The 23,246-nt window shown below is 38.8% G+C and overlaps 1 protein-coding gene across 1 annotated transcript in view; it reads left to right on the plus strand.

The window, feature by feature from the left end:
* LOC130709249 (flavin-containing monooxygenase 5-like) overlaps nt 1–22,996 on the plus strand; it is a 34,527-nt gene extending 11,531 nt beyond the window's left edge. Inside the window, exons 5-7 of the mRNA XM_057557176.1 lie at nt 3,163–3,513; nt 20,021–20,146; nt 22,621–22,996. Of these exons, the coding sequence (XP_057413159.1) occupies nt 3,163–3,513; nt 20,021–20,146; nt 22,621–22,996 (853 nt within the window). The remainder of the gene's footprint in view (nt 1–3,162; nt 3,514–20,020; nt 20,147–22,620) is intronic.
* The last annotated feature ends 250 nt before the right edge of the window (nt 22,997–23,246 follow it).

Raw genomic sequence — 23,246 nt, forward strand, 5'->3', positions numbered from 1 at the left:
GGGCTTTAATCTATAGAGATCTGCCTGGTTCCTAGCCCTGGGATGATTTAGGGCAGGAGAAATATTGGGTTGGGGTATGAGAGTTAGGTAAGTACTTGGTTGGGGCTACAGACTTGGGCTTGCCTGGTTCGCATATGAAAGACATGCTCCTGGCAGAGCTCTTCGTTATCTTTAAAACAGGCTAGCCCTCTCCCTGGCCAACAAGCTTTTTAAGATGTCAAAACATCATAAAATATAGAAAATAAAAGCACGATTATACGCTGACATCCAGTTTCTAGCTTGAATGATTGAGTAGAGAGTGTACCACCCTACAAAGGTAAGTAATTCAGGAGGAAAGCAACTTTGGAAGATCATAGGAGGCTTGCTGATGACTTAAGGTTTAGAAAACTGTTTGGGATACTTGTGAGGTATCCCAACAGAGATACATGGCAAGCATTAGGATAGATGATTCTGAAAATCAAAGTAGAGATTAGGCTTGGAGTTATCAGCCCTGAAGATGTATATCAGAGTTTCAGTGATGGAGTATGTGATTGTCAGGATTAGGAAGAAGGAGACTGGCAAAATTTGAATAGGTACTTCTGTTATTCTCTTTTGCGTGCACGCACACACATGCCCTTCTTCTCATGCTGCCTTAAGAAACAATAATCTGGATTGAGTGTGGTTCTGTGGGAGAGGTTCTAGGCCAGAAGCTAAGGAATCCCAAATATTAAAGAGGAATCTGAAGAAGAGTAGCCATTAAAAGCACTGAGAAAGAAATTACAAGTGAAGAAGTAGGAGAATCAGTAGTAAGGACAGGGAATAAGAAGGAGAAATTTTCAAGAAGAGAATGGTCAACAATGTCAAGAGTAATGAGTCAACAAATATTTTCTGAACCCCTTCTGTGTGTTCATTATTATATAGGTAGCAAGTATGTGAATTAAAAGAGTGGAACTATCAACTCCCAGGAATAAGTCATGCTCATTCCTGCCTTTGGACTTGGTATTTCTTCTGCCTGGAATGTTATTCTCTCAAGTTCAAAATATAAAAAAGACAAGCAGAGTCACAGAATTATGAACTGTGAATTATGAAAATTGTGGCAGAGTCATAAAGTAACTGGAATAGCACTACAGCACAATTAAAAGAGCAAGAGCTTTGTAATCAAATGAACTCGGGATTAAAACCCAGTTCCTCCATTTACGGACTGCATGGCCTTGACATATTACTTGACCCCACAATTCCCTCACTTATAAAAATGGGAATACTTATATGCACTTTGCAGAGTGGTGAGAATTAACAATTAAGCACCTGACTTTTGTAGGCATTCAATAAATATTGATTGAATGAATGAAGATTAGCCATTGTGGTTGAAATTCTTTATTATTATTCTTTATTATATCATTAATTCTAAGGCTGAGAATAAAGTGATGAAGACAGATTCAAACCTACTTTAATGAAATGATGTCAATCACGTTATAATAATTCTGCTCATTTGTTTGTTTCTCCTTTAAAACGTCTCACATATTTTCCTAGAATATTCTGTTTCTCAAAATGTAGGATGTCATCCATCAAAAAAATGAAGATATAGGAAAGTGTCTTCCATGAGTTAAGATGGAAAATTAAGAAGAAATCTCTATCCAATGAAAACAATCAGGAGATACTGACACCATTAGTAGCTATAATAAAATATGTATTAGAAAACTAAGGGATAACATAACTGAACAAGTGTAACTCACTATTTAAAGGAGAGCCAGAGTGAATACTCTGGTAATGGGACTACACACACATTACCTTGTGTCTTGTCATGGGATGCAACTCCCTTCAGTCCATCCTTCTTCGTGAGCTTTGAGGTCTGCTAGTGAACTCATTAAACACACGTCTTTGCATCTGTAAGGCACGTGCACCTGATAAAACAATGAATGGAGGGCATTGCAAAGCAACTCCTGAATCCATCTCCCCCCACTCCTGTGTTACCTCACTCATGATGTTCTCTACCAAATTGACTCTCATAGTACCCATTTCTTCCTGAAACCACGTCTTTTCAATAAGAAAACCATGTTCACATTTGAAATTTCTTTCCTAGGATTGAACAAATTATCCTCAGGGAGTGGCATGATGGCTGACATAAGAAAGAAGAGAAAAAAAATTTTGAAAAAGAGTAAGAAGCTGGCTTCTTGATGAAAGTCAATTGGAAGTGTTTAGGTGGAGCTGTTTGTCTTTCAAGTATTCGTTATATTTTTCTCATGATAGAATCTGCGTCTATTTGCCTGGATGAGATCTCAAATTATCAACTTTTTAATTTCCTCTTAACCAAGCATAAATATCACATATGGAATATTTATGGAATGGAATGGATAGAGAATGGTCTAACCTGGAAAATTCAGAATTTTGTTTAAAGTTCATGGAACACTAAATACAACATACAATTATAAATTTATGTCTTACCATAGCCTTAGAGATGTAAAGCATGTGAATATATGTGTGATGAAATGGAAGGATTGTTTCACCCTTTTAAGGTGTTGAGAAGATAAACCAATGTGAGAAATGAAATAGCAAATCATTACAGAATCCAATTAAAATTCTGATGTGAGGTCAGAAGCTTGTGGGTTGCACCAAATCTTCTTAATGGAAAATTCTTCTCAACCACTGGGTCTGGGAATGTAATTTATTTCTATTCAGCATACATCTATTGAGAATCTACAATGTGAAGGTCACAGCGTGTTCTCTATGAGCCAAAGCCTTTATCCTAAGAACAGTCAATTATCCAGTAACTTTGGTTTCAGAAGCTGGGCCAAGAATTGCATTTCATTAATATTTAAAATCAAATTAATGTCACACGTATCTAAATAACTTGCCTGTACAATTCACATAGCATATTCCTCACCACCGATTTACCAAAATGAGACTAGATCCTAATTGAGAATTAATTTCATGGCCAAAGTGCAGGATTTAGGAAAAGACAAAAATCTTCCAAAACCCACCTATTACTATCCAAGATCCTTGGAAGGATTTAATGGGGAAAAATACACTGCATGAATATTTTGTTAGAAACCACTGAGACCATAGTCAGTGAAAACAAGAAAACTCATTTTATCTCTCAGATTTTGGAGAAATCATCAACCAATGTTTAGAGGAAATTGTGCTTGGAGAGATGGAGGTTCTGATACCTTCCCCTTCTGGTTTCAGATTCCTGAATAATCCCTGTGATACACGCAGAGTGCAGTGTAAGGATTACGTGGCTGAAATTGCCTCTGAAATAGGAGTGAAACCCAACCTGTTCTCACTTTTCCTGTGGGATCCAAAGCTGGCTCTGGAAATTTTCTTTGGGCCATGCACACCTTACCAGTACCACCTACAAGGGCCAGGGAAGTGGGCTGGGGCCCGGGGAGCCATCCTGACTCAGAGAGAGCAGATCATCAAGCCCCTGAGGGCTCGCATCCTCACCGGGGACCAGGCTGCATACTCTGTGCCATTTTGGCTTAAAAGTGTCTGTGTAGCCCTTCGCCTCTTTGTTCTCACTTCAGTCATTATTAAAGGGTAATCCTCCTACAATCATTACGATATTAGAGATTAACAGTGACACACACTAATTAAGAAACTGGGCATGTGCAAGTGTTTATCCCTCAGTTCAGATTAGATCAGTGCAGTGAATTGTCCAATAATTCCAAAATTACTCATGTATGAGTATTTGGCAAAATTGGAAATTTCAGAAGTCCAAAGGGACAGAGTAACAACTTGAGCTAAAGCCGACCTGAAAATTGGCGATTTCTAATGAAATGGTTTATATGAAATCTTGCCCTGGAAAAGTATACTTAATTTCTATAATATGACAAATGTTCTAAGTTACCAAGTTCTCCTAGCCTCCTTTTATATGAATTGGCAAGTTCTTTGTTGTATATGTAAAACACAGGCTAGGAAAAAGTATCTCTTCAATGATTTAGAAAAGTTAACAATGAACAAACGTCTTCACCAGAAACTCTTTCCACTAGGGTCACATTCATAGAATCATGGATATTGAGGTAGCAGGTTATTTCAGGTATTATCGAGGGTATTTTCAGGATATGGGGTGTGCAAAGGAGAGCAAAAGAGGGACTAAAGGAAGTCAGGGAAAGAAGAAACAGGGAGAAAGAGCAACTATTTACAACATTTACAGAAACTTTTACAATTAATCAAAGAGATGAAATATTTCAGTCTCTGGGTCAGTCACTTATATTACAGGCTATGTCTGAGCTTAGTCCTGATATTCTGTAAAACAGATTTCTCCCCCAAATTTCTTAAGATATGATTGATAATAAAAAATTGTATATTTTTAAAGTGTACAGAGGGTCACCCCATTTAAAAACTCTTTACCAGGCTACTCGACATTAAGGTCTACCCTCATTGCCCCACCAGTCCAGAAATCTACTCCAGGTTGCCTCAGAAAAGCAAAGGTGTGGAGGAGAGAAGATGGCGGAAGAGTAAGACGCGGAGAGCACCTTCCTTCCCACAGATACAGTAGAAATACATCTACACGTGGAACTGCTCCTACAGAACACCCACTGAACGCTGGCAGAAAACGTCCGACCTCCAAAAAGGCAAGAAACTCCCCCCGTACTTGGGTAGGGCAAAAGAAAAAAGAAATAACAGAGACAAAAGAATAGGGACGGCACCTGCACCAGTGGGAGGGAGCCGTGAAGGAGGAAAGGTTTCCACGCACTAGGAAGCCCCTTTGCGGACAGAGACTGTGGGTGGCAGAGGGGGGAAGCTTCGGAGCCACGGAGGAGAGCGCAGCCACAGGGGCGCGGAGGGCAAAGCGGAGAGATTCCCGCACAGAGGCTCGGCGCCGAGTAGCGCTCACCAGCCCGAGAGGCTTGTCTGCTCCCCCGCCGGGGCGGGCGGGGCTGGGAGCTGAGGCTTGGCTTCGGTCGGATCGCAGGGAGAGGACTGGGGCTGGCAGCGTGAACACAGCCGGAAGGGGTTAGCGCACCACAGCTAGCTGGGAGGGAGTCCGGGGAAAAAGTCTGCAGCTGCCGAAGAGGCAAGAGACTTTTTCTTCCCTCTGTGTTTCCTGGTGCGCGAGGAGAGGGGATTCAGAGCACCGCCTAAACGAACTCCAGAGAAGGGTGCGAGCCGCGGCGATCAGCGCGGACCCCAGAGACGGGCGTGAGACGCTGGGGCTGCTGCTGCCGCCTCCAAAAAGCCTGTGTGTGAGCACAGGTCACTCTCCACACCGCCCCTCCCGGTAGCCTGTGCAGCCCGCCACTGCCAGGGTCCCGGGATCCGGGGACAACATCCCCGGGAGAACGCACTGCGCGCCTCGGGCTGGTGCAACGTCACGCCGGCCTCGGCCGCCGCAGGCTCGCCCCGCCTCCTCTGTACCCCTCCCTCCCCACGGCCTGAGTGAGCCAGAGCCCCCGAAGCAGCTGCTCCTTTAACCCCGTCCTGTCTGGGCGGGGAACAGACGCACTCAGGCGACCTACACGCAGAGGCGGGTCCAAATCCAAAGCTGATCTCCAGGAGCTGTGCGAACAGAGAAGGGGAAATCTCTCCCAGCAGCCTCAGAAGCAGCGGATTAAAACTCCACAAACAACTTGATGTACCTGCATCTGTTGAATACCTGAATAGACAACGAATCATCCCAAATTCAGGAGGTGGACTTTGGGAGCAGGATATATTAATTTTTCCCCTTTCCCTTTTTTTGTGAGTGTATATGTATATGCTTCTGGGTGAGATTTTGTCTGTATAGCTTTGCTTTATAATAGCTTTATTTTACTTCACTATATTATAGCCTCTTTCTTTCTTTCTATTTTTTCTCCCTTTTACTCTGAGCCGTGTGGACGAAAGGCTCTTGGTGCTCCAGCCAGGCATCAGGGCCGTGCCTCTGAGGTGGGAGAGCCAACTTCAGGACACTGGTCCACAAGAGACCTCCCAGCTCCACGTAATACCAAACGGCAAATATCTCTCAGAGATCTCCATCTCAACATCAAGACCCAGCATCACTCAATGACCAGCAAGCTACAGTGCTGAACACCCTATGCCAAACAACTAGCAAGAGAGGAACACAGCCCCATCCATTAGCAGAGAGGCTGCCTAAAATCATAATAAGGCCACAGACACCCCAAAATACACCACCAGACGTGGACGTGCCCACCAGAAAGACAAGACCCAGCCTCATCCACCAGAACTCAGGCACTAGTTCCCTCCACCAGGAAGCCTACACAACCCACTGAACCAACCTTAGCCACTGGGGACAGACACCAAAAACAACGGGAACTACGAACCTGCAGCCTGTGAAAAGGAGACCCCAAACACAGTAAGATAAGCAAAATGAAATGACAGAAAAACACACAGCAGATGAAGGAGCAGGGTCAAAACACACCAGACTTAACAAATGAAGAGGAAATAGGTAGTCTACCTGAAAAAGAATTCAGAATAATGATAGTAAGGATGATCCAAAATCTTGGAAATAGAATAGACAAAATGCAAGAAACATTTAACAAGGACGTAGAAGAACTAAAGAGGAACCAAGCAATGATGAAAAACACAATAAATGAAATTAAAAATACTCTAGATGGGATCAATAGCAGAATAACTGTGGCAGAAGAAAGGATAAGTGACCTGGAAGATAAAATGGTGGAAATAACTACTACAGAGCAGGATAAAGAAAAAAGAATGAAAAGAACTGAGGACAGTCTCAGAGACCTCTGGGACAACATTAAACGCACCGACATTCGAATTATAGGGGTCCCAGAAGAAGAAGAGAAAAAGAAAGGGACTGAGAAAATATTTGAAGAGATTATAGTTGAAAACTTCTCTAATATGGGAAAGAAAATAGTTAATCAAGTCCTGGAAGCACAGAGAGTCCCATACAGGATAAACCCAAGGAGAAACACGCCAAGACACATATTAATCAAACTGTCAAAAATTAAATATAAGGAAAACATATTAAAGGCAGCAAGGGAAAAACAACAAATAACACACAAGGGAATCCCCATAAGGTTAACATCTGATCTTTCAGCAGAAACTCTGCAAGCCAGAAGAGAGTGGCAGGATATACTTAAAGTGATGAAGGAGAAAAACCTACAACCAAGATTACTCTACCCAGCAAGGATCTCATTCAGATTCGATGGAGAAATTAAAACCTTTACAGACAAGCAAAAGCTGAGAGAGTTCAGCACCACCAAACCAGCTTTACAACATATGCTAAAGGAACTTCTCTAGGCAAGAAACACAAGAGAAGGAAAACACCTACAATAACAAACCCAAAACATTTAAGAAATGGGAATAGGAACATACATATCGATAATTACCTTGAATGTAAATGGATTAAATGCTCCCACCAAAAGACACAGGCTGGCTGAATGGATACAAAAACAAGACCCATATATATGCTGTCTACAAGAGACCCACTTCAGACCTAGAGACACATACAGACTGAAAGTGAGGGGATAGAAAAAGATATTCCATGCAAATGGAAATCAAAAGAAAGCTGGAGTAGCAATTCTCATATCAGACAAAATAGACTTTAAAATAAAGACTATTACAAGAGACAAAGAAGGACACTATATAATGATCAAGGGATCGATCCAAGAGGAAGGTATAACAATTGTAAATATTTATGCACCCAACATAGGAGCACCTCAATACATAAGGCAAATACTAACAGCCATAAAAGGGGAAATCGACAGCAACACAATCATAGTAGGGGACTTTAACACCCCACTCTCACCAATGGACAGATCATCCAAAATGAAAATAAATAAGGAGACACAAGCTTTAAATGATACATTAAACAAGATGGACTTAATTGATATTTATAGGACATTCCACCCAAAAACAACAGAATACACATTTTTCTCAAGTGCTCATGGAACATTCTCCAGGATAGATCATATCTTGGGTCACAAATCAAGCCTTGGTAAATTTAAGAAAATTGAAATCGTATCAAGTATCTTTTCCGACCACAACGCTATGAGACTAGATATCAATTACAGGAAAAGACCTGTAAAAAATACAAACACATGGAGGCTACACAATACACTACTTAATAACGAAGTGATCACTGAAGAAATCAAAGGGGAAATCACAAAATACTTAGAAACAGGGCTTCCCTGGTGGCACAGTGGTTGAGGGTCTGCCTGCCAATGCAGGGGACACGAGTTCAAACCCTGGTCTGGGAAGATCCCACATGCCGCAGAGCAACTAGGCCCATGAGCCACAACTACTGAACCTGCACGTCTGGAGCTTGTGCTCCGCAACAAGAGAGGCCTGCGCACCGCAATGAAGAGTGGCCCCGCTCGCCACAACTAGAGAAAGCCCTCGCACAGAAACGAAGACCCAACACAGCCAAAAATAAAAATAAATTAATTAATTAATTTTAAAAAAATACCTAGAAACAAATGACAATGGAGATATGACGACCCAAAACCTATGGGACACAGCAAAAGCAGTGCTAAGAGGGAAGTTTATAGCAATACAAGCCTACCTCAAGAAACAGGAAACATCTCGAATAAACAACCTAACCTTGCACCTAAAGCAATTAGAGAAAGAAGAACAAAAAATCCCCAAAGCCAGCAGAAGAAAAGAAATTATAAAGATCAGGTCAGAAATAAATGAAAAAGAAATGAAGGAAACAATAGCAAAAATCAATGAAACTAAAAGCTGGTTCTTTGAGAAGATAAACAAAATTGATAAACCATTAGCCAGACTCATCAAGAGAAAAAGGGAGAAGACTCAAATTAATAGAATTAGAAATGAAAAAGGAGAAGTAACCACTGACACTGCAGAAATACAAAAGATCATGAGAGATTACTACAAGCAACTCTATGCCAATAAAATGGACAACCTGGAAGAAATGGACAGATTCTTAGAAATGCACAAACTGCCGAGACTGAACCAGGAAGAAATAGAAAATATGAACAGACCAATCACAAGCACTGAAATTGAAACTGTGATTAAAAACCTTCCAACAAACAAAAGCCCAGGACCAGATGGCTTCACAGGTGAATTCTATCAAACATTTAGAGAAGAGCTAACACCTATCCTTCTCAAACTCTTCCAAAATATTGCAGAGGGAGGAACACTCCCCAGCTCATTCTACGAGGCCACCATCACCCTGATACCAAAACCAGACAAAGATATCACAAAGAAAGAAAACTACAGGCCAATATCACTGATGAACATAGATGCAAAAATCCTCAACAAAATACTAGCAAACAGAATCCAACAGCACATTAAAAGGATCATACACCATGATCAAGTGGGGTTTATCCCAGGAATGCAAGGATTCTTCAATATACGCAAATCAATCAATGTGATACACCATATTAACAAATTGAAGGAGAAAAACCATATGATCATCTCAATAGATGCAGAGAAAGCTTTCGACAAAATTCAACACCCATTTATGATAAAAGCCCTGCAGAAAGTAGGCATAGAGGGAACTTTCCTCAACATAATAAAGGCCATATATGACAAACCCACAACCAACATTGTCCTCAATGGTGAAAAACTGAAACCATTTCCACTAAGATCAGGAACAAGACAAGGTTGCCCACTCTCACCACTATTATTCAACATAGATTTGGAAGTGTTAGCCACAGCAATCAGAGAAGACAAAGAAATAAAAGGAATCCAAATCGGAAAAGAAGAAGTAAAGCTGTCACTATTTGCAGATGACATGATACTATACATAGAGAATCCTAAAGATGCTACCAGAAAACTCCTAGAGCTAATCAATGAATTTGGTAAAGTAGCAGGATACAAAATTAATGCACAGAAATCTCTCGCATTTCTATACACTAATGATGAAAAATCTGAAAGTGAAATTAAGAAAACACTCCCGTTTACCATTGCAACAAAAAGAATAAAATATCTAGGAATAAATCTACCTAAGGAGACAAAAGACCTGTGTGCAGAAAACTGTAAGACACTGATGAAAGAAATTAAAGATGATACAAATAGATGGAGAGATATACCATGTTCCTGGATTGGAAGAATCAACATTGTGAAAATGACTCTACTACCCAAAGCAATCTACAGATTCAATGCAATCCCTATCAAACTACCACTGGCATTTTTCACAGAACTAGAACAAAAAATTTCACAATTTGTATGGAAAAACAAAAGACCCCGAATAGCCAAAGCAATCTTGAGAACGAAAAATGGAGCTGGGGGAATCAGGCTCCCTGACTTCAGACTATACTACAAAGCTACAGTAATCAAGACAGTTTGGTACTGGCACAAAAACAGAAATATAGATCAATGGAACAGGATAGAAAGCCCAGAGATAAACCCACACACATATGGTCATCTTATCTTTGATAAAGGAGGCAAGCATATACAGTGGAGAAAAGACAGCCTCTTCAATAAGTGGTGCTGGGAAAATTGGACAGATACATGTAAAAGTATGAAATTAGAACACTCCCTGACACCATGCACAAAAATAAACTCAAAATGGATTAAAGACCTAAGTGTAAGGCCAAACACTATCAAACTCTTAGAGGAAAACATAGGCAGAACACTCTATGACATACAACACAGCAAGATTCTTTTTGACCCAGCTCCCAGAGAAATGGAAATAAGAACACAAATAAACAAATGGGACCTAATGAAACTTAAAAGCTTTTGCACAGCAAAGAAAACCATAAACAAGACCAAAAGACAACCCTCAGAATGGGAGAAAATATTTGCAAATGAAGCAACTGACAAAGGATTAATCTCCAAGATTTACAAGCAGCTCATGCAGCTCAATAACAAAAAAACAAAAAACCCAATCCAAAAATGGGCAGAAGACCTAAATAGACATTTCTCCAAAGAAGATATACAGATTGCCAACAGACACATGAAAGAATGCTCAACATCATTAATCATTAGAGAAATGCAAATCAAAACTACAATGAGATATCATCTCACACTGATCAGAGTGGCCATCATCAAAAAATCTAGAAACAATAAATGCTGGAGAGGGTGTGGAGGAAAGGGAACACTCTTGCACTGTTGGTGGGAATGTAAATTGATACAGCCACTATGGAGAACAGTATGGAGGTTCCTTAAAAAACTACAAATAGAACTACCATACGACCCAGCAATCCCACTACTGGGCATATACCCTGAGAAAACCATAGTTCAAAAAGAGTCATGTACCAAAATGTTCATTGCAGCTCTATTTACAATAGCCAGGACATGGAAGCAACCTAAATGTCCATCGACAGATGAATGGATAAAGAAGATGTGGCACATATATACAATGGAATATTACTCAGCCATAAAAAGAAATGAAATGGAGGTATTTGTAATGAGGTGGATAGAGTTAGAGTCTGTCATACAGAGTGAAGTAAGTCAGAAAGAGAAAAACAAATACAGTATGCTAACACATATATACGGAATCTAAGGGAAAAAAAAAAGGCCATGAGGAACCTAGTGGCAAGACGGGAATAAAGACACAGACCTACTAGAGAATGGACTTGAGGATATGGGGAGGGAGTGGGGTGAGATGTGACAGGGTAAGAGAGTGGCATGGACATATATACACTACCAAATGTAAAATAGATAGCTAGTGGGAAGCAGCCACATAGCACAGTGAGATCAGCTCGGTGCTTTGTGACCATCTAGAGGGGTGGGATGGGGAGGGTGGGAGGGAGGGAGATGCAAGAGGGAAGAGATATGGGAACATATTGTATGTGTATAACTGATTCACTTTGTTATAAAGCAGAAGCTAACACACCATTGTAAGGCAATTATACTTCAATAAAGATGTTTAAAAAAAAAAGATGAAAAATCTGAAAGAGAAATTAAGGAATCACTCTCATTTACTATTTCAAGAAAAAGAATTAAATACCTAGGAATAAACCTACCTAAGGAGACAAAAGACCTGTGTGCAGAAAACTGTAAGACACTGATGAAAGAAATTAAAGATGATTCAAACAGGTGGAGAGATATACCATGTTCTTGGGTTAGAAGAATCAATATTGTGAAAATGACTCTGCTACCCAAAGCAATCTACAGATTCGCTGCAATCCCTATCAAACTACCACTGGCATTTTTCACAGAACTAGAACAAAAAATTTCACAATTTGTATGGAAAAACAAAAGACCCCGAATAGCCAAAGCAATCTTGAGAATGAAAAACAGAGCTGGAGGAATCAGGCTCCCAGACTTCAGAGTATACTACAAAGCTACAGTAATCAAGACAGTATGGTACTGGCACAAAAACAGAAATATAGATCAATGGAAAAGGATAGAAAGCCCAGAGATTAACCCAAACACATATGGTCACCTTATTTTTGATAAAGGAGGCAAGAATATACAATGCAGAAAAGACAGCCCCTTCAATAAGTGGTACTGGGAAAACTGGACAGCTACATGTAAAAGAATGAAATTAGAACACTCCTTAACACCATACACAAAAATAAACTCAAAATGCATTAAAGACTTAAATGTAAGGCCAGACACTATAAACCTCTTAGAGGAAAACATAGGCAGAACACTCTATGACATAAATCACAGCAAGATCCTTTTTGACCCACCTCCTAGAGAAAAGGAAATAAAAACAAAAATAAACAAATGGGACTTAATGAAACTTAAAAGCTTTTGCACGGCACAGGAAACCATAAACAAGACAAAAAGACAACCCTCAGAATGGGAGAAAATATTTGCAAATGAAGCAACTGACAGAGGATTAATCTCCAACATTTACAAGCAGCTCCTGCAGCTCAATATCAAAAAAAACAAATAACCCAATCCAAAAATGGGCAGAAGACCTAAAAAGAAATTTCTCCAAAGAAGATATACAGATTGCCAACAAACATATGAAAGGATGCTCAACATCACTAATCATTAGAGAAATGCAAATCAAAACTACAATGAGGTATCACCTCACACCAGTCAGAATAGCCATCATCAAAAAATCTACAAACAATAAGTGCTGGAGAGGGTGTGGAGAAAAGGGAACCCTCTTGTACTGTTGGTGGGAATGTAAATTGATACAGCCACTATGGAGAACAGTATGGAGGTTCCTTAAAAAACTAAAAATAGAACTGCCACATGACCCAGCAATCCCACTATTGGACATATACCCTGAGAAAACCAAAATTCAAAAGGAGTCATGTACCACAATATTCATTGCAGCTCTATTTACAATAGCCAGGACATGGAAGCAACCTAAGTGTCAATCGACAGATGAATGGATGAAGAAGATGTGTCACATATATACTATGGAATATTAGCCATAAAAAGAAATGAAATTGAGTTATTTGTAGTGAGGTGGATAGACCTAGAGTCTGTCATACAGAGTGAAGTAAGTCAGAAAGAGAAAAACAAATACCATATGCTGACACATATACATGGAATCTAAAAAAAAAAAAAAAATTGTTCTGATGAACTTAGGGGCAGGACAGGAATAAAGATGCAGGCATAGAGAATGGACTTGAGGACATGAGGAGGGGTAAGGGTAAGCTGGGACAAAGTGAGAGAGTAGCATTGACATATATACAGTACGAAATGTGAAATAGATAGCTAGTGGGAAGCAGCTGCATGGCACAGGGAGATCAGCTCGGTGCTTTGTGACCAACTAGATGGGTGTGATAGGGAATGTGGGAGGGAGACACAAGAGGGAGGAGATATGAGGATATATGTATACATACAGCTGAATCACTTTGTTATACAGCAGAAACTAACACAACAGTGTAAAACAATTATACTCCAATACAGATGTTAAAAAAATGCTCACAGATACAGAGAACAGATTGCTGCTGGCCAGAGGCAGGGGATAGGAGGTGAGTGAAATGGGTGCAGGGGACGAAAAGGTACAAAATTCCAGTTATAAAATAATTAAGTCCTGTGGATATAGTGTAGAGCATGGTGACTATAGTTAATAATACTGCATGGCATATTTGAACGTTAAGAGAGTAGATCTTAAATGTCTTCATCACAAGAAAAATATTTTATAACTATGTATGGTGACAATTGTTAACTAGACATTGTGGTGATCATTTTGCAATATATACAAATATTTAACCATTACATTGTACACCTGAAATTAATATAATGTTATATGTCAATTATAATGCAATTTTTAACAAAGAGTTAAATCTAAAAAAACTGAAGTTACAATAATTAGTTTTTTCCAAGGATCATGCTAGTGAAAGATCTTTTTAGAGGATAGTCCCAGTACATTTTTTTCCTTGGCAAGATAAATAGAATTTATTTATACTTCTTAATGAAGGAAATAAAAATTTAAAGAAAGATTGCTGGAACAGAAATGCTGGGAGCACCTACTTTTATGAGTATTTCTTCCCCAATGCAAATTCTTCAAACACTGGGATTATATCTTCTGCTTTTATTTTCTTTCTTGTTCTTTTATTTTCTTCATTTGTTATTGTATCCTTTTTGGTACTTAGCAGATTGTCATACTTAGAAGGCACTCCATAAGCTTGAACGAAGGGGTTTCAGAAACAAGGAGAGAGAGGTACTCTGAGAAGAAAACAAAGCTGAGTGGAACAAACCTTTCCAGCTTCACTGGACAGATGACTGGATACAGGTGACTGTGGCGATGTCAACTTCACCTGTTTCCATGTTTACCAGTGAGAGCAGAATGACTCCTAAAGAATGGTCTTAAACATATCGTACATATAACTAAAATCAAGCAAATAGTGAGAAGCAGAAGAGTAGCTTAGCTGGTAGGTCAGCTATTATTATTGATATGATGCTTCAACAGGATGTTGTGAAAAACATTACCTATTTCCATTTAATCTTACTGGAAAACTATTGACCTGTGCCCAGGGTCCAACTTAGAGGATTATGTGCATTATCTGCCAAGGAGTTTCCTCAAGCATCTTTACAATTGAGTTTCCATTTCTGGAAGTAAGTGTTCCAAGGAGTAGAATATTTTATCTGTATTTCTTCTTTTTTCCCAGCAACTCAGAGGAACACATAAGTCTTATAGTCCAATAATTCATTTTGTGTACTATCCCATAACTTGATTCAGAAAATACTTAAAGTAAATTATTGGTCCTGTATTTTCAAAAGAAGTTTGGAGGGGAAAATGATAATAAATTACTAAGTTTAGGGAAACAAATTAAAGAATAAGGCACCCCTACCCCCTATTCCACCAGCTATATTCTCAATCCTCTCTACCTTTTCTTTTTCCATAACACTTATCATCTTCCAACATGCTCTATATTTTACTTATTTATCATGTTGATTGATTTTTGGCAGTCTACCCCCACAAGAATGTAACTTCCACAAGAGCAGGCACCTTCGTTTTCTTCACTGATGTATTCCAAGCAACTAGAACAATGTCTGCCACTTACTCATGAAGTTAATTTCATGTAATAATCCTGAATGCAAGTTTTAAAAAATTTATATTGAGATTTTTATTTTACATATCATATGAGTTCTACAATCTGTGTATACAATCCAAAAGGTGTCAAACTTTTTCTACAAAGAACCAGATAATAAATATTTTAGGCTTTGCAAGTCATATAGTCTCTGTTGCAACTATTCAACTCTGCTGTTGTAGTGCAAAAGCAGCCATAGATAATAGGTAAAATGATAATAATAACAATAATAATAATAAGCGTGGTTGTTTATTTTATCTGTGGATAAAACACAACACAAGTTTATCTATGGATATTGAAATTTGAATTTCATATAATTTTCACATCTCATAAAATATTCTTTTTCCCCCAACTATTTAAAATGTAAAGACCGTTCTGTGGGCTGGATTTGGCCCATGGGCCATAGTTTGACAATCCCTGTTATAAATCACCCTTCACAAATCAAATCATATTGTAAATGAAAAAGGAGAGTCACTAACGGATTTTAGGAGAAGTCTGTTAACGGTAGGGAATTCTAGTACATGGTACTCGAGTGCTTTTCTACACTGACCTAACAAAAGATGTTGACAAATCTGATGGTGTCATCATTATTTTTTACCTCTAATGGAGTAGATAAAGAGCTCATACTTGGAATAAAAGAAGTGTCAGCTCAGACTTTCTTGTTAATTGATTATTAACAATTATTATTACATTAATAACATTATTAATATTACCTTCAATCAAGGTTTCTTGGCAGTAACCCTTTTTAAGCCACATGTTCTTTTGCAGAGGTTAGTTTGGTTGAACTTGATTGATATAATCTATAAACCCACATAACCCAGCTCAGGCCACAAGACACTGAGAGCAAAAGACCAAGTGGGGGCACGATTGCCATCCCCTCCGCGTCCCTCAGGGTCACCGCAGATGGCATGTGCCTCCACCTTTTGACGCAGATATATGTCAGCATCAACACATATGTTAAATACAATAAGGCTTAATGTAGTGCTTATATTTAGAACAAAAATACAGTAAAAGTCTAATATTTTCTTCTTGCTCCCCATTGGATGGTTTCACTCACTGACTTCTCTTTGAAGATCACTAAACTGGCATATGATTTGCTAACCAAGCCTACATAAAATCACACTATACATATATGTGTTAATGTACGACATTTGTTTTTCTCTTTCTGGGAAAATGGTATAGATGATCTTATTTGCAAAGCAGAAATAGAGACACAGATATAGAGAACAAATGAATGGATACCAAAGGGGAAAGGGAGGGTTGGGAGGAATTAGGAGCTTGGGATTGACACATATACACTATTGATACTATGTATAAAATAGACAACTAATGAGAACATACCGTATAGGACAGGGATCTCTACTTAATGCACGGCGGTGACCTAAATGGTCATTTAGGAAATCCTAAAAAGAGGGGATATATGTCTATGTATAGCTGATTCTTTTTGCTGTATAGTAGAAACTAATACAACATTGTAAAGCAACTATACTCCAATAAAAATTAATTTTGAAAAAATCACATAAAGCCAGAGACAATTCTCCATTTCAAACTACCCTAATTACTTGAACATGCAATTTCCTGCCTCTTGTCTCCCTTTCCTGTTCAGTGGTAGTCATTAAAAACCTTCATCTCATTGTGCAGCCTTTCCCAGGTCCTCAGTCAACCTTGACAGGATGAAGTGCATTAAGCCCAAGTGCCATCAGTGGGTGGTGTCTGGAATGTTTTGTTTGTGCATCTTGAACTGAGTTGAACTTCAGACATCTGCAGGCTTCCCAGTCCCATTTATACCCATAGGCTACCTAAGACAAATTATCTCATAAACACTTTTACACCCTTGCATCCTGCTCTCCTGCAACATCTGTAACTCCAATCATTCCAGAGCACAGTTTTAAATCCATATATCTCACTGCTTGCTTTCCCCAACTGCCAAAGCTACTGCTCTCCATGATCCCTCCCTCTCTGCAGGGCACCTTCCTATACCCTTATCACAGCATATTATTTGTTTGTAAATCTGTATTTGCCACTAATAGCAAGACGCTTGAAGGTAAGGAGTGTTGTTTTATTCATGATTCTACCCCAAGTCTAATTCAATGCCTGCCTAACCCAATCAACTTATGCCTCAAAACTGACTACCAAACTGAATGCAATGAGGATGCCTTGACTTTCTGCTCAGTGCCCCGTAAGAGGTAGAAGCTCATCTAAATTTCATTCCACCTTACTGGAGTCAACATTCTGTCTCAGCACAATGCCAGGGGCTGGTGTCTTCTCTCTACTTCAGTATTGTTCCAAATGCATGTTTTTTCATCTAGAGCTATTTTATCACATCCCATCAGAATTTGAATCTTGGCAGTCTGGAACCATTAATTTTATGCCCTACTCATTGGACATAACCTCTAGAATGTAAGTGTGACTTTTATTATTAAATGTATTTTGCCTTTTTCTGACTAAATATTTGCTTGAAACCAGAAAGCAATAATATTTTGAATCCATAGGAGACTTCTTTAAGAAACCTTATAAGTGTAAGCTAGTCTTTATTGATTTGACCACCTGTATGTTAGTAGGCAAAACTGGCCACTGTAAGGTGGTTTTATTTTGAGACCCAGAAAAGCTCACAGAGAATTTAATTTCTGTTGAGACCTCTTGTTTTTTAATGACCCGTTTGTACAAATATTTGGGTTAGCACAAAACAAGTTGTGATACCCTGATACTACATACTGGTATGCAAAGTATGGGTAATTAACATAAGAAAGATGTCTGTTCTATTTTATGTCTTACTATCTTCAATTTCCCAAATTGCTTTCCTAAAAGTCATAACTTATTAAGATGTCTTTAGTTATTATGTTATATATGATAATTATGAAGGTTAACAAATTACTCTTAAAAATCTGAAACAAATCCTGACCATCTCATAGTATTGTGTATTAATGATTCTTACTAAAGCCCCAACTTTCAACAAAAGCTCTTTTAGGAAAAGAAATGTAGGAATTCATCCATGGTTCTGCACTATACTTTCATCTGTTATATGGAATACTATGCACTGAGAACAACATCTTATGAAGAGCCTTAACAAACTGGAGCAAGTCAAGAAGTAAACAACTAGGATGGTAATCTGATTTAAAATCATTAAAAAGAGGAATATTTCACCAAAAAATTGATAATGGTTTTTTTCAAATATTTGAGAATCATTATATAAAGAACATGCACTCATTCTATGTCACCTGAGAAGGCAAAACTAGAATTAATGAATAGACACTAGAGAGGAATAGATTTCAGCTCAAAGTAAAGAAGATTGTTCTAATAACCAGAGCTGTTTGAAAATGAACAGGCTAACTTGGGCAGTGACACAATCCCCATTTCTAGAAACGTTTAAGGAAAGAATGGGTGTTCCTTACTCAAGGATGTAATAGTAGACGGTAAGATATGTGATGAGAGCTGATTGATGACATGAACAGACATGAAATTCTATGATTCTCTAACAAAAAGAGATTTCAGAGCCTTCATAAGGGTTAATTCTCTCATTTTCCCCAGAGTCTGGATTGTCTGTGATCTCCAAGAAATCAGTCTGATCTTATGCACAACAGCCAGGAAGCAGCTCAGACTTGATCAATGAAATAGGTAACACAGATGCTGTCCATGTAGTGAGCCAACACACACACACATTATTTCATGGGATTGAATTTTTAATAAAATCAGGTATATTCACGTGTTAATACATATATGAATACATCTGAATTTATATGTATATATAATATGAATATATATGAATATACCTGATATATATCTTAATTAATAGTGCATAATAAAAGAGGATTCTGTAGAAATTATTAAAATTCTCTGGGTTCTAAGATTAACAGGATTGAGAGACTTCTGGTTCTAACAATCTGGTAGCTTGAGCTAACATTGACAACTATTCACCTCTTCCCACTACAGATAAATATAACAATAATGATATAAAGTGGATTCAAAATAAGTAATAGGAAATTCTTGGACTCAGAAATGAAAAGGGAACTTAAAGCCAGAGCAGTACGTACATGAGCTGATATCAAGATAGCCAGAGGAAATATTGGGCTAAAGAGACCCTATGAGTTATGGTCTAGAATTTTAAAACCCAGCTAAGCATAGGGAACACATGACATGTAGATTTCAAAGTATGACTCCTGCATATAGTAGGGAGCTTAGAGAGCTACCCTCTGAATGAAATGGAGTCTAGAAAAACTTTTACCTTTATCACAGGAAAACATTAAGATTTATTTTGTATGGGTTTCTGGACTGGGAAAATAGATTCCCATGAGAAATAGAAACTTCAGGCCTAAGACATACACAGGTGTGGTGTCCAAATGTACAAGATATCTAAATTCCTAAAGCAAGAAATTGATAGATCATAATATAGTTAGAGTACACAGCAAAAGCAATTGTGGAATTGCTCTTACATCAAGCTGCAAGGAAGTCCCAGAAGAAAAAAAATCTCTACTGAAGGTGAGATCAAAAATTTCAAATGACATAAGTCAGAATTGTCCACGATGATACAGTATCAACACACAAAAATAGTATAATTCGTTCCTGAAATATTTAAGATAATAGGACATTTGAGATAAGACAATTTCAAATGGAAGACAGTAGAGCAATCTCAGAACAATAGCACAATGTCAAAAATATATGAGTTTTAAATTATTAAGGAAACAAAAGAATGAATATAATTCATAAAAGGGGTTTCTTCTTACCATTAGTTCTCTTCCTTCAACACTTGGAAACCTGACAGACTCTGAATTGTCTATTCTAGGACTAGGCCAATTACCCTCGGTGAAGAACATGATGGCAGATTTTGCCCAGAGGGAAAGAGCTATGGAAAAACGGTAAATAAATAATTAGTAACAACTAGTTGGGAACCATCATAGGGATCATGGAATCCCTAATCTGGGATCAAAATCCATGCTCATCTCACTCAATTCTGTGGGGTTTTTCCTCCATATCCTAAGTAATTATGCAACACAAAATGAAGTATGAATCTTAGTCCCCTAACTCAGTTCTGCAACAAATAATCGTATTTATTCTCTTTAAGTCATATTAAATCTGAATTTCAGTCTTTAAACTCAGTCATTATTGGTTATGTCTTCCAGGGTCTCACCAGAATCCAGGAAACATATGTGATTCCCCAAAACATGGGCACAGTCTCTGATTTTCACCACATCATATTCCATACTGGCATCCTCATTGCTTAGGTCTAAAGTACACTTTTAAAGTCTGGAGGCTTTTGACTTTCCTGCCATAATTAGGGTAAAGGGATCTTTGCTGAGGATGGGGTCTCCAGCTGAGATGGGCTCAGAGTCCAGTCTCCCCAGGGACCCAACACAGCTATTCCCTCTGAAATCTTGCCATGGGTTCCTAGACTATTTCACACCACTCTTCTATTTCACACACTGTGTGAAATCTCCCCCTCTCCCTTCTTGTTGCCTTCAAAGATATTACATTTTCTTCCTGAGCCTAGTATTTAAGCAAACAAAAGCTAGAAGTGGAAATATTCTGCAAGGAAGCTATCTCTTTGACCATGTAACAAAAAATGTTTGAGAAAAGGAAATACAAAAAGCTCAACTACTTTGATACAATGGTGGAGAACAGTAATATACACAGAAAATATACAAATTAATATCTTAATTACCTTGCCACATCATTTTAGGATTTTAAAGACTGTAATGTGGTTGTATATGTGTCCATATAAGGAAACAAAATTCATTCTCATTAACCCACTCCACTTTTTTTTTTAAACATCTTTATTGAAGTATAATTGCCTTACAATAGTGTGTTAGCTTCTGCTTTACAACAAAGTGAATCAGTTATACATATACAATATGTTCCCATATCTCTTCCCTCTTGCATCTCCCTCCCTCCCCCCCTCCCCATCCCACCCCTCTAGGTGGTCACAAAGCACCGAGCTGATGTCCCTGTGCTATGCGGCTGCTTCCCACTAGTTATCTATTTTACATTTGGTAGTGTATATATGTCCATGACACTCTCTTACCCTGTCACATCTCACCCCACCCCCTCCCCATATCCTCAAGTCCATTCTCTAGTAGGTCTGTGTCTTTATTCCCGTCTTGCCACTAGGTTCTTCATGGCCTTTTTTTTTTTTCCCTTAGATTCCGTATATATGTGTTAGCATACTGTATTTGTTTTTCTCTTTCTGACTTACTTCACTCTGTATGACAGACTCTAACTCCACTCCACTTTATACTCAGTTTTACAAAAGTTGCAACACAAAGAACACCATTGGTTGAAGTATTCAAGTACCATTCTTATCAATATTTGGAAGAAGAGGTGAAATGTCTCTAATTCATTCAAAGAAAATCTATTTTGTGCATATTACGGCAGGCATATTGCTAAACATTTCCGATATGACAATGGAGAGTGGTGTAAAATGGAGACATTGTGGTTTCTTCTTATGTAACAGTACCTAAAACAAGTCTTCTGTTCTCAGATGTGAAGGCCACAAACTTTATGCTATGGTGAAGGTCCCACACCATGGAACAAATGTTCAGTTCATGCAAGAGAGGTACCAACTCTCACACATCTCTAATATGACACTTTGTGTTTTCTTGCACCAGGAAATATACTGTACCCTTGCCACATTGTACAGGTGTGCACAGGGCTGCTGATATTCCATAAAACACATTTATACATATTAGAAAAGATCACTCCTTCCTCAAGACTCTTTACTTCTAGATGTGAGAAGTAAAACTGTATAATGAAAATCAAACCTGCAATATGAGGGGGCCTCTAGTGTTTTGCAGTCCTTGGATATGCATCATGCTGGATCAAGCAGCTGCATCAAGGCAGAGCCGCAAAAACAGCTGCCATTTCCCAGCAGTGCTGCAGTCATTGTGCTCCGCAAAGCAGCTACAACCACTGCATCCCTATCCCATTGCAGCCACCAAGCACCTGGGGCCATGTTCTCAGTGACTGATTGACTATCCATCCCCTAGTTGATTGCACACACACAGGGGGCTATAAGTTAAGAGTTTTCCATCCCACCTACACAACACACAGAGAAGTACTTAACTGGATTGCAGTCCTTCATTTACAAAATGAATATCTTAGAGGGTACGGATCCCTGCCAAAACTAACCTGCAGTGCAGTCTCCCTGGAGCGGTGAAAAATGAAGAGACAAGAGCATGGGAACTTGAGCTCTGTGAACACTCTGCCATTCAGTGGCTGAGGGGAGCAGGGTTTGTCATTTAGCTTTCTAGTTCTCAGTTTTTCCACCTCTAAGGTGAGTAGAAGTAAACTGGTAGCTTTCAGATGATGCAAAGCTCTGTCCTCCCACTTGTTTCAGGTATGTGAAGACACCCCGCCACACCATCCAAGTGGATCACATTGAGTACATGGATGAGATCGCCGCCTGGGTGGGAGTGAAGCCCAACCTGCTATTCCTGTTTCTCTCAGATCCAAAGCTGGCCATGGAGGTTCTCTTTGGCCCGTGCACACCATACCAGTACCGCCTCCAGGGGCCAGGGAAGTGGGCTGGGGCCCAGAGAGCCATCCTGACCCAGAGAGAGTGGATCATCAAGATCCTGAGGACTCGGATTACTAGCCAGGACAGTCACTCATCCTCACCGCTCTCTTGGATAAAGATGGCATCCTTTGGCCTTGCATTTCTGGCTGCTGGCTTAGCATACTTTAGATATATTCATCATTGTAAATGGAAATAAATGAATGAACATTGAGTAGAAAAAACATGTAATAGTTTCTACTCATCCTGGATCATTATGTTTAAGTCAGTAACACATGTACAATATTATTTAGTACTACTATAACTGCTCTAAAATGTATTACCTAGATACACTTTACAAATAGATTTATTTCTTAAAAATAGGTATACATCATACTTCTAGAAGTTATATGAACGCCCAAAGAAAGTTTATCATTAAAAGGAATCCTATTTAAGCCTTAAGAATGTTT

This window comes from Balaenoptera acutorostrata, chromosome 1, assembly GCF_949987535.1.
Source record: "Balaenoptera acutorostrata chromosome 1, mBalAcu1.1, whole genome shotgun sequence".
Classification (NCBI taxonomy): Eukaryota; Metazoa; Chordata; class Mammalia; order Artiodactyla; family Balaenopteridae; genus Balaenoptera; species Balaenoptera acutorostrata.